This window comes from Ambystoma mexicanum, chromosome 5q (genome assembly GCF_040938575.1).
Source record: "Ambystoma mexicanum isolate Mex_15411 chromosome 5q, UKY_AmexF1_1, whole genome shotgun sequence".
NCBI classification, from domain to species: domain Eukaryota; kingdom Metazoa; phylum Chordata; class Amphibia; order Caudata; family Ambystomatidae; genus Ambystoma; species Ambystoma mexicanum.
Genome location: NC_090933.1, coordinates 1042872425 through 1042884980, shown reverse-complemented (window position 1 = coordinate 1042884980; position 12556 = coordinate 1042872425). Strand labels below are relative to the sequence as shown.

Sequence of the window (12556 nt, the reverse complement as noted above, 5' to 3'; positions counted from 1 at the left end):
TCGCAAGTGCAGTTTACTTTCGAAAGAGAAATTTAAGGGAACGCCCATGCTTGTAAACATGTGACCTTGTTGCACAGATTCCTCCACAGCGGATTTCTTAGTCTATGGAGTTGTAATCTGATTCCTGGGGAGAACTGTATACCTTAAGGCTAATAAATCTACCTGTTGCTGTGTATCTTGAGTTGCTGGTGTCTACTTTGTGTAGAGTAGGGTCACGGATGCATGTGTCTCTGCTTTCTTGTTGGAACTTTGAGTAGTAATTCCTGCACCTCGTCCACACTATGTGGTGGCTTGGAATCTGTCTTTAAGCACCATCTAGTTGGGAGTAAAGTTACTGCTCTGAAATGATTTTTCTTTGCTTGCGTGGCCAATTGCCTAGGATGCTTCAGTGATCTTGCCACAGTGGGCATGTAAGAAATGATTAGCACACTTAAGGAATTTATGATACGTACTGATATATGGTGTCAAACTTTAAATATTACTTTTTACAACTGAAGAACCGTATCAGACCATACATTCTTTATGCAATGTCTCCTTGTGACCCCGTTTAACATTTATTGTATGCTGGTTCTCATTTGAAAGCTATAACTGTTTGTCTTTGGGTGATGTGTAAAGTTCTCACCACATGTTTTTTTCTGTTCTAGGTATGATTATCGTGAAATGCTGCACAATGCCACTTTCTGCCTGGTACCTCGTGGCCGCAGGCTTGGATCCTTCAGGTTTCTGGAGGCGCTGCAGGTAGGTGGTCATTAACAAATGGAGTGAGGGCATTCTGTAGTTGAGGGCTGCCATGAGTGCAAAGTTGAGCATGCGAAATGCTCCATAGAATACATTGTTTAGCATGATTGGGCTAAAAAATGAGCGTAATGTCTTCAGCGAGCTGATTTGTAGAAGTGGCAGGCACCTTCATGAAAAGGTGTGCACGCGCTGCAATAGAGACCTTTAGCAGAGCTAATATGCGAATTCATCTGTGCCTATTACTACAGCTGCAACGAGGGCAGCACGAGTCTGAGGACCTTGAGGGTGTTGAGGTCGGTTCTGAGCGGTCTGCCCCCAAATACATTGGGTCTCTTGTAAATGAGTATACCACTTCGTTAATGAAAGCTTGCTGTATTGGAGAACACATTATAGGCAAAGGCAGCAGTTCCAGATAGATTGCATGTTGGGAAGCGCATGAATAGTAATTTCAGTTTGTAGTGTTAGTCTTTCTGTGCAGAGATAAAAAATGCCTACTTCAACACAAGGTAACCATGCATAGTGAAAGGGATGATATCAATGATGAACTACAGCTTGACATAGCATAATACAAATGAGAACCAGAAAAATCTACTTTTTCGTTTAATACTTTGCTTTACAGTACATGTTCATTGTCTTTTTAAGCCAGTATTTTGTGAAGTATCTTTCATTACTCTAACCATGAGCTTTCATAACGCACCATTGGCCCAGCGAGGCTGTGGGTAGCTGTAGTGTGTGCAGCACCTGCCCCAGGTTCTCCTCCTTGCCTTCTATATACAGCTTCATCTGGATTTGAGACCCTGATTCGTGACGAGCCCAAGGGTGAATCGGCAGGACCAAGAAGTACTGGTAAAGATCACTTAACAATGGCTTTGATGTATGGAGCATTATGGTCTTTCAGTCCGTGTCAAAGGGTCAGTTTGAAGTATGTCTATGGTCGGCATCCACCATTTCTGCTGCGAAAGTACAATTCAATTGTTAAACCGATGTATTAGCGGGCATGGCCACGCACAACCTATGAATCCGACTCCATATCGAACTAGCAAACTGTTTACAAGGAACTGTTTCCTTTCAGCAGATAATGTGGGAGCAGGGTGCTATTAGGGTGGGTCTTCAGTACCAGACGGTGCATGGGATGTATGCTATAATCCTCCCCCACATCACTAATAGTTTATGAATAGTGGTGCAAGAAAACCCAGACATGGACTGTCTCCTGGTTATCAGCAGTCATTCGACTTGGAATCATTTCTGCATAAAACACGTGAGGGATTAGGGAGGTAATGTTTATATACTGTACCCAAACATACTGTGTGCCTTTGTCAACAGATATTTTGAGACGAACGTGGTTCCCCTGTCGATTTTCGTATTTTGTAGTTTCCATTCAGGATCAGGAAACTAAAGCAAAATGTTATTTGATGTTTGTGTAGTACTTACTGCCATTGGTATGGCCTTGAAGCGCTGCAGTGGATGAACCCACTTCAGAAAACCGTACTCTGTGCAAACATGTAAATAAAAGGAGGAATGCAATGCGTGTGAACCGGAATTGGCATTCTGTGATAAGCAAGGTTTAATAGGTTGAAACGTTTTAAAACATGTGGTGCATATTACAAAGGCATAAGGAAGGCTGCTATGTCAGTGGCTGTGTCAGCTGTACCATATTTGTACCAGGTTGCGGCACAAAAGGAGGCAAGAGTATTGTAAATAGTCCATCAGTCCCTAGGGCAACTGTCTACAGTCGAGGCCTCTGGTATACTTTGTGAAAGCGCGCGTTCCCAAAAGGCATTACCCTCCACACAATGAGAGGCAGTAAAGGACACACCCCAGAAGGGAATGAGACCAAGACCAAGTGCGGGTGAATGTAAAGGGTTTTTATCTAATGAAATGGGGCATGCAAAGGACTCTGCAAGCTCCGAGTGCTCTGTCTGACAATAGCAAAGACAGTCTTATTTATTACAAAACCACGTCACAAGTCCTACACACTATAGGGGGGCACACAGTCTCAGGGATTGGGTGGCGTCGACTAACTATAGGTGAGGCAGTGATGAGCCGCTCCAGGATTGGTGGACATTCGCGTGTTGCCAACGTGGGGTGGATGGGTCAGCTGGGCTCATCGGGGTGGGGCTGCCAGGCCAGGCACGGTCAGTGTTGTTGATTGATGGCTGCCCTAATATTCTGCCCTTGTGGCCACACACAAACACTCATCCGTTAGACGATTCCAGTTGTCCTGTAAATCCTGCAATATGTTACTCTAAGAAATAATACGATACTGAAGAAACCACACACAATGTGAAGCTTTACCAATACATCTGTGCACTGTTACTTTTGATCAGTTGACCGGGTGTCATAAACTTGGGTGTTTGGTCTAAGGGCATGAGGTGAGCAGCCCTGTCATTCTGGTCTTGTTAGATGTAGTGAAGAATTTCTTTGATATGTTAGTACAGGGTTGCATACCTATCTCCAAGGCCCATTAACCTTGGGTGAACTGGAGTACTACTGGATCAGCGAGGGTGCAGCTCTGGCCCCTTGAGGCGGTGGGGTTTAGGACCAGGTTTTAATTAATTAATTTGTCCGACCATGGCGGCCTCGGACATGGGGGAGGTGAATACTTGAAGCGGGTCCAGCGGAATGAGGGGAGGTGAGGCTGTGCTGCCCGCGCACCAGCAAGCCCTGGCGGACCTTGGCGGGAGGAGGGGGAGATGGCCTTGTGGCTCTGCGCGATTCTCTGTTCCTGGGCTGTACACTATACTGCATGAGGGGACGGTAAATAAAGTTAGTTATTATAGGATGATTACAAGCTGGAATCCGTTCCATATTAAGTAGTCGCCTTCTTTGACCGTCCTAGTTTCATTCCCCATGGTAGTTCCACCCCCCCCCCCATTCATCTCAATAGAGATGAATGAAATGAACCAATAAGTAATAAGACCAAACATCATTGCAAAGAATAAAACAGCACACACAAACAGGCCACATTCATACGAATATCTACGTAAGTCAAAGGCCCGATTTACATTTCTAACTGCCCTAATGTTGTTCGTTGCGGGCTGCCCGTTTGTTGCCATGGTTACTCCTATATGTTGGAACATGAAAGTATATTAAGCATACTCAAACAGTTGAAATTATCGTTTTGCTATACAATGAAAGAGAGAGGTGGGCGAGAGAGAGACATTTTATAATGGTAATTCAACTTTATTTACATTTACTTTTTTTCCCCCGATTGGCACTGGACCAATTTTTATTAATGTACCATTTCTTGCTATCACTCTTTTACTGTGAACTCATGTTTAATATTGATCTTTACTTTTTCTTTTTATTATGAGACCTCTGCTGTTGTCTGTATTTATTCTACTTTCCTTTCTAACACGGTCATATGCTTTGCGTACGTCCGTCAAATGTATCTAATATCTCAAGCCCTTAACCTTTACCGCAGTCGGTGTACCAAATATCTCATAAGGGCCATGTAATCTTGGGGCATTCCACCTACACACAAAACTCCTTACATAGATAATATCGCCTGGCATTAAATGCCCTTGTGGGTTTTCCTTGACCAATGTTACTCCCTCATTCCCTTCTTCTCGTGTAAATGGTGGTGCAAGCTGTCTTGATATCATGCGGGCTGCTCTGGTGAGTTTTGTCAGATAGTCATTAAATTCTTCTCCTAATATTGTGGCACTTTTGTGCGCATCTGAATGTCTGCGTAGCGGGGAGTGTGCTGTGTGCGTGCATCTTCCAGTCACGATCTGATGCAGTGACAATTGGTGGTCCTTGTAGAGGCAGACAATGCACCCAATTCTTTTTAAGGGAGAAACAGTTTTGACAGTCTCCCCTTCAGGAGGCCGTTTATCTTCTCAACCACGCCATTGCTTTGTAGATGATAAATCGAGCATAGTTTACGCTTAATTCCTAACAGAGCTGTTACTACTTTGAAAAGTTAATTGACAAAATGTGTGCCATTATCTGAGCGAATCACGTCGCAAATTCCCCAGTGTGGGTAAACGTCCCTCACTAAGAACTTTGCAGGGCATTTGGCGTCTGGTCGTGCACACGGCCCTGCTTCAACCCACCTGGAGAATGGACAAACGACTACTATCCTCCATTGTGCACCATTACACCTTTCTCCTGTATCTGCATAATCAATATGCAGTTCTCTGAAGGGCCTTACGGGTTTGTGTATTCCTCGCAGTGTCCTTGGGGTCATCCCTGAATTGCATATTTGACATGTTGTGCCTTCCATTGCCAGCTTTGATATATGTTCCTGGAGGCCTGGTACAACCCAGTCCTCTTGAATCTCTGTTGCTATATGCTGTTTAGCATTGTGTGCTGGGAAGTGTAGTTGCTAGAATGCTATTTGTAAGAGTTTGAGTGGCATAACGACCTTCCCGGTGTTTTGTCGCCACAAGAGTACTGTTGCTGATTGGCTACATCCTCTTTACCCACAGCCCTTTTTCTTCCTCACTTGCCCCTTCTTGTAACTCCAGTATTTGTGACACGGGCATGGTGTTGTATCCGTCTGGGAGATCTTCCTCTATATGTTGGTGCATTACGTACTCTCCTGTTTTTTCTTTTACTAAATAGTAAACCTTGGCTGCAGCATCCGCTGCTGCGTTTCCCCAAAGAGAACATCTGTGTTAGACATATGGACCTGGCACTTCACTATTGATACCATTGTGGGCTCCTTTAATGCTTCAATCAGTTCCTTCAGGAGTTCTGCATGTTGTACTGGTAACCCATCTGCTCTGTGGAACCCTCTCCGTCCCCACCTTGCCAACCCACCGTGTACTGTTGTGGTCATATAAGCCGAGTCTGTGTAAATGGTGACTGTGCACCCTTTCGCTGCACGCAATGCTTCAATGAGAGCTATAAGTTCTGCTGGTTGGGCTGAGTAATGGGATGGCAGACGATGCTGTACTATCACTTCGTACTCCCCTTCTTCCAATCTCACAACTTGCCACCCCCACATGTTTATCCCCGTGTCCGTGTTTATTGATGCTGACCCATCTATGAAGAATACCTCTCCTTCGTTTAGGGCATTTTCACTTGCCTCCGGGCCTTCCTCTTCCTCCCCCTTGTAAGTAGTGCAGTCGTGTTCCTGCAGGTCTTCTAGTGTGCATGGTTCTGTAATTAATCTTGCTGGATTCACTGTTTTACATCGGACGATGTGTATGTTTGCACTGGACAAGATTATTTCATAAGCAGTTGCTCTTTGGGTTGTAAGTGTGCTTTTTGATCTCCAATATAGCGAATAGGGAGTGTTCTACAAATGGTGTCACAGAGCAACCCATCACTATTGTTGCACTTTTCTCAATGGCAAACGCTGCGGCTGCGAGAGATTGCTCGCAAGCGAAATGTCCTTGAATTACTGAGTCTAATGTGCCACTCTAGTAGGCAAGAGGCTTGTGCCCTAGGGATGTTTTTTGTGTCAATACCGCTGTTGTGAGGATTCCCTTGCAGCGGGCGAACAGGTAAAATTTGCATTCGGAATCTGGTTTTGCAAGCACTGGTGCGCTTGAGATCAGTTCCTTGAGTGAGGCAAATGCATAACCCATTTCTCCAGCATTGGATCTTTCATGGATTCACATGCTTAGGATATTCCCCATCGTCAGACTGGGACCCCTCGGTACACATATATAGCCTTTTCCAAAGGAAAGCTTTCGACACTTTTGTGTCCTATCTGCGTCCTTCTAGGATCCGCTTACGCATGCTCCGCAGGCCGTGCTAGTATAAGAGGCCCGCCCCTGCGGCTCCCCTTCAGATTTCAACCGTCTCCAAAGTAGTGGGATCTCCTCGTGTTGTCCTACTGTTTTGTACTAGGTTGCGTTATTGGTTTTCGAGTACAGTATAATGTCCTCTGTGTCAGGAAAAGCGCTGTTCCGTCCATGCGCGACATGCGGCTTTAAAAATGGTTTGAGGGGGACGGACATATGGACTGCATATATTGCCTCCACCCTCACCATTCGGCGGATACCTGCGACATATGCAAGGGTTTTTCTCAAAAACCCTCAAAGACCGGAACCGACGCCTGGTGGCATGGCTGAATGATGGAGCGGGGGCATACCCCCCCTCGGAGGTGGGCTCCACACAGTCGGCGAAAACATCACGCCACGCGGCCTCGTCGGAACCACCGGCGAAGAAATCTAGACCGTCGGAAAAAGAGTCGTCTTGAAGTCACTCCACTAGAGACTCCTCGGCAAAGAAATCATCCTCATCAAAAAAGCATGAGTAGGAAAGGAAATCCTCCTCTGGCGATCATCACAGATCGAGTAAAAGCGGGCACAGTGTGGAGAAGGCGGGACCGCCAAAACCACCTGCGAAGTCTACGTCGTCGACGGCGGTCCAGTCATCGGCCGCCGCCCTGCCACTTGCACAGGGGGCATCCACCGTCCCGTCGACGAGGGGCCTCGTCGACGGGTCCCTACAAGAGGCCTGTAGGCCTGAAGTCTTTGACCCGACCCCCCCGGAGGCTTTGCTACAAGAACAAGCTATGTTGCTGTCCTCGGAGAACGAGAGAGTTGCTGGCCCAACAGACCTAGGGCTACGAGCGGCTGACAAGTCGTTGACGAGGGCATCCGTTACACCGGTATCTGCCCCTCTCCTCAATCCTCAATCGGTTTTGTCGTTGGATATTCTGTCCACGCTTCAGTCCTTGTTGCGGTCGTTGGACCAGCGACTACCCCAGGCAAGCCTGCCACAATCACCCGTCGACGAGCCGGGCCCGTCCCGTCAACCGACGCACCCACGCACGCCAATCTCAGCACTGGCACAGGAGGAAGGTGAGCTGCCAGATTCGGAGTCTGACAGGGGAGCCATGTCGGATATCTCATTATCCCCCTCCAGGGATCCCACCTGGGAGTCGGAGGCGGAGTTGGAAAACCCCAGAAGCCCAGCTCACCCGTCCCCTCCGGACGACATAGCGTCCTTCCATTCTATGATGGAAAAGGCATGCCAAGAATTTGGTCTGTCCCAGGAAGAACAGAAAAAGGACTGTTTTTTGTTCGACCACATGGGCAAGAGAAGGTCGGTGTTCTCGATACCAATACTAGACCATGTATGGAAAGAGGGGTTGCAGACAATGAGACACCCATTCTCAGAACCAGCAGTGAAAGGACGCCTAGAAAAAAATTTTAAGGCTCCAGAGTCTACCCCCAAGTGTTTATCCTCCCAACCAACACCGGACTCGGTGGTGTCGGCGGCAGCAGCGAGGAAGGCAAAGGCACAGCACAAGTGCACAACTCCGCCTGAGAACGAAGCGAGACGCCAAGATGCCTTTGGCAAGAAAGTGCTCTCTGTGGGAGCGACCACAGTAAAGGCCGCAAACTCTCTGGCAATTGTGGCCAGATACGATAGGGAGATATGGCACAGACTAGCTCCGCTGCTTGATCATCTTCCAGAAGAACAGAGGAAGGCGGCGATGCTACTAGTCCGAGAGGGTGAGGAAGCCTCAAATCACGCAATAAACATTGCGGTGGATCTCGCTGAGTCAGGCTTCAAGCAAGTCAACAATGGGGTGATATTGCATCGACAGTCATGGCTTAAGTGGACCTACTTCAGGCCAGAAGTGCAATACAAGGTCTTAGATATGCCCTTTGAGGGAGACCTTCTCTTCGGTGAGAAGGTGGACGAGGCCCTAAAAGGAATGAAAGAAGATTCGGACACGGCACGTTCATTGGGTGCCCTCCAGAGTGGCAGAAGTTACAAGTCTTTTCGTCCCTTTAGAGGGGCTTCAGGTAATTCAAGATTCTCTTCTGGAGACAGATCCTTTGCCAGATCGGCTTACCCCTCCCAGGGATACCGACGTGCCTCACAATCGGCTAACCGTCGACGAAACTTCCAGTCTTCCAGAAAATGACCATCATACCCATCGTCGTCGAGAGACAAGCAAAATAAAGATCAGCAGTGACATACCACAAACCGTTCTGGGGGGAAGAGTTTCAGCATATGTCGACGAATGGGAAAGGATAACGACGGACCAATGGGTGTTAGACACTATAAGAAACGGACACTCTCTGCAATTCAAACACAACCCTCCGCAAATCCCACCTGCGTTCACCTCCATATGAAGGTACTGCAACAAGAGGTTACACTCATGTTAGCGAAGGGCGTGATAGAATTAGTTCCAACATCACAGAGAGGTCAAGGAGTCTACTCAAGATACTTCGTCGTAAAAAAGCCGAACGGCAAATGGCGTCCCATTCTAGACTTACGCGATCTCAACAAGTCCTTAAAGAGCCTGAAATTCAAGATGCTCACTCTGCAGGAAGTGATCCGCACAGTTCAAAAGGGAGATTTCCTGGCGTCCCTGGATTTACAGGACGCGTATTTCCATATTCCAATGTGTCGGAAACACAGGAAATTCCTACGTTTTGTAATAGGGCGAACTCCCTACCAATTCATGGTTCTTCCTTTCGGGCTCAAGACCTCCCCTAGAACGTTCACAAAATGCCTGGCTCCAGTGGCTTCCTGGCTAAGGAAGCAAAGCCACCATGTATACCCATACCTCGACGACTGGCTGGTAAGGGGATCCTCCCCAGCGTCGACCAACACAAGTCTGCAAGCCACCAAGCAGCTTCTACAACGGCTAGGATTCGCCATAAACTTCGAGAAATCCTCTCTGCGGCCATCGAGAACGCTGGTATTCTTGGGGGCACAGTTCGAGACTCAGTTAGGGCTGGTGAAACCTTCTCTCGACAGGACCTCAAGACTCATTCAACAAGCGGCCCGGCTACGGCGAAACACCAGGATCTAAGTGAGAAAGTATGTTTCGGTCCTAGGGGCCATGGCATCCTGCATCCATCTGGTGAGAAACTGTCGACTATTCATGAGGCCGGTCCAAGAATTCCTCGCGGACCGATGGACACAGGCTCAGGGATCGTGGTCGGACAGGTTAACCATCGACGATGACAAGCTACGTCGGACCCTTCAGTGGTGGCAGAGTTCCCACAATCTGAACAACGGTGTGCCCCTACAGGAGCCGGAGTTTCAGAACACCATAGTGACGGATGCGTCCCTAACCGGATGGGGAGCGCACATGGGTGCTCTCCAAACGCAAGGTCGCTGGTCTCCAACGGAGTCACTCCTACACATAAACGTACCGGAACTCAGAGCGGTACGATGGGCTTTGAAGGCGTTCCTACCACACATCAAGAGTTTGCGAGTGCGAATACTGACCGACAATACAAAAGCCATGTTTTATCTGAGGAAACAAGGAGGGACACGATCGAGGACTCTTTCCATAGAAGCCCAGAAAACATGGCATTGGGCATCGAAGCACAAAATTTTCCTCGTGGCTCATCACCTTCCAGGAGTGAGGAACGGCCAAGCCGACTCCCTCAGCAGAAGCATGGCCCAGATACACGAGTGGGAAATGGACACGGGTCACTTGAGGAAAGTGTTTGAGAAATGGGGTCACCCCCCCTCTGGACGCCTTCGCGACCAAAGACAACAAGAAATGCGAGCAATTTGCAAGCAGATGGCCCCAAGAGGGTTCGGTGGGGGAGGCGTTCTCCTTCCCATGGACGGGCATGTTCCTCTATGCTTTTCCCCTGTTTCCCCTCATACGGAAAACAATACAGTGGATACGCAGATACAATTGCCGGGTGATTCTAGTGACACCATACTGGCCGAGGCAACCGTGGTTCTCAGACCTCCTCCATCTATCGCATGAACATCCCATAGCGTTTCCGAAGGTCCCGTACCTCCTATCCCGGGACACAGGCACGGTGTGGCATCACGACCCGGACAGTCTCAACCTTACAGCCTAGCTCCTGACTTTTTCGGAGTTCGGCGCTTTAGACATTTCAGAGGATTGCCAAAAAATTCTACAGGCGGCTAGAGCCCCTTCTACTAACAACTTACTCCTATAAGTGGCGGAGATTCTGTGAATGGTGTAGAGGACAACTGGGCCTACAACCATTGTTGGTGACACCGGAACAAGTTCTACCTTACCTGCTCCTCTTGGCAGAAAAGGGATTGTCCCCCTCATCGATAAAGGTACACCTGGCAGCCATCTCGAGGCTCACAAGGAAGAGGCAGTCGTCTCCTCTATTCAGTGACAGACTGGTAAAACACTGGATGCAGGGTTTATTTCGAGCTTTTCCCCCGGTGAAACGTTTTCCCCCCACGTGGAGCCTCAACACAGTGTTGGCAGGCTTGATGAAACCGCCTTTCGAGCCTATGGCCACGTCCGACATAAAATTCATTTCGTGGAAGTTGGCATTCTTGATAGCTATCACATCAGCCAGACGTATCTCGGAACTACAAGCGCTGGTCGTGGACCCGCCCTACCTAAGATTCTTTAAGGACAAGGTAGTCCTGGCAACTAACCCTATGTTCGTCCCGAAGGTTCCGACGGTATATCACAAACACTCATCTGTGGTTCTGCTTACTTTCTTCGCCACTCCTTCATCGGCAGCAGAAAAAACTCTTCATACCCTGGACGTTAAGAGGGCTCTGAAATTCTACTATCGTACACAGGACATCAGGGCTACTCGGCAACTGTTCGTCGCATATGGTCCGTCGACGAGAGGAAAAGCAATCTCTAAACAGGGATTGGCTAGATGGGTCTCGTCGTCGATTGCTTTTTGTCACTCTAAGGCCGGAAGGCCACTGCAAGGACATCCTAGAGCTCATTCTACAAGGTCGATGTCCTCCTCAACAGCGTTATGGGCTGGAATTCCGCTGACGGACATATGCCAAGCTGCGGCATGGTCAGTGCCCCACACGTTCACCCGCCACTACTGCCTTGGCAGGCAGCACGCAGACGAGGTGCAGATGGGAAGAGCTGTCCTGCGCCATCTGTTTCAGTAAGGTAAGCTCCTTCCTGTGGAGATTCTGCTCTCTACCCTCTTAAGGGCGATATACTTTATGTGGGCAACGTTATATGACTTAACTTATCCCTACGGTAGATATGCATTGTATAGTAGGGTGAGGATATATATTGTTACATTACATTCTCACCGCCGTCTCAAGTGTTACTGCTATACAATCTATTCTAAGCATGTGAATCCATGAAAGATCCAATGCTGGAGAAGGGAATAGTTTCTTACCTGTAACTCCATTTCTCCAGCATTGGTATCTTTCATGGATTCACATGCGCCCACCAACCTCCCCGTATGTAATGTATGTGATAAATTTAAACCTTCCTACTTTGGAGGGGCCGAAATCTGAAGGGGAGCCGCAGGGGCGGGCCTCTTATACTAGCACGGCCTGCGGAGCATGCGTAGGCGGGTCCTAGAAGGACGTAGATAGGACACAAAAGTGTCGAAAGCTTTCCTTTGGAAAAGGCTATATATGTGTACCGAGGGGTCCCAGTCTGACGACGGGGAATATTCTAAGCATGTGAATCCATGAAAGATACCAATGCTGGAGAAATGGAGTTACAGGTAAGAAACTATTCCCTTCTGCTGACCACTGTGTGTTCTCTCGTTGAGCCTCCTTGAGTGCCTGCAATAATGGTCTTGTGTATGCTGCATAATCTAATATCCATGCTCGGCAGTAGTTAAACATGCCGAGAAATGTTTGCATTTCCTTCACTGTTTGGTCATCTTACTGCTGTGATGGCAGCTACCCTGTCTGGTATTATTTTCTTGCCATCTTGTGATATTAGCTGTCCCAGATATAACACTTCTCGTTGGCAGTACTGGAGCTTTCCTCTGTCAACCTTGTAGCCCTTGAGGGCCAGCAATGTCAAGAGAGCAACAATCTTTCCTGCATTCTTCCTCATTCTGTGCGCAGATGAGTAAATCATCTACATATTGAATAATCGTGCTCTCTGCTGTCATGTTTCCTAGATCTTCATGGAGGATGCGGTTAAATATGCTGGGGCTCT

At 48.0% G+C, this 12556-nt stretch overlaps 1 protein-coding gene across 1 annotated transcript in view; it reads left to right on the top strand.

The window, feature by feature from the left end:
• EXT1 (exostosin glycosyltransferase 1) overlaps positions 1–12556 on the top strand; it is a 616826-nt gene that overhangs the window by 380939 nt on the left and 223331 nt on the right. The window contains exon 2 of the mRNA XM_069621540.1: positions 645–738. Coding sequence (XP_069477641.1) covers positions 645–738 — 94 coding nt within the window. The remainder of the gene's footprint in view (positions 1–644; positions 739–12556) is intronic.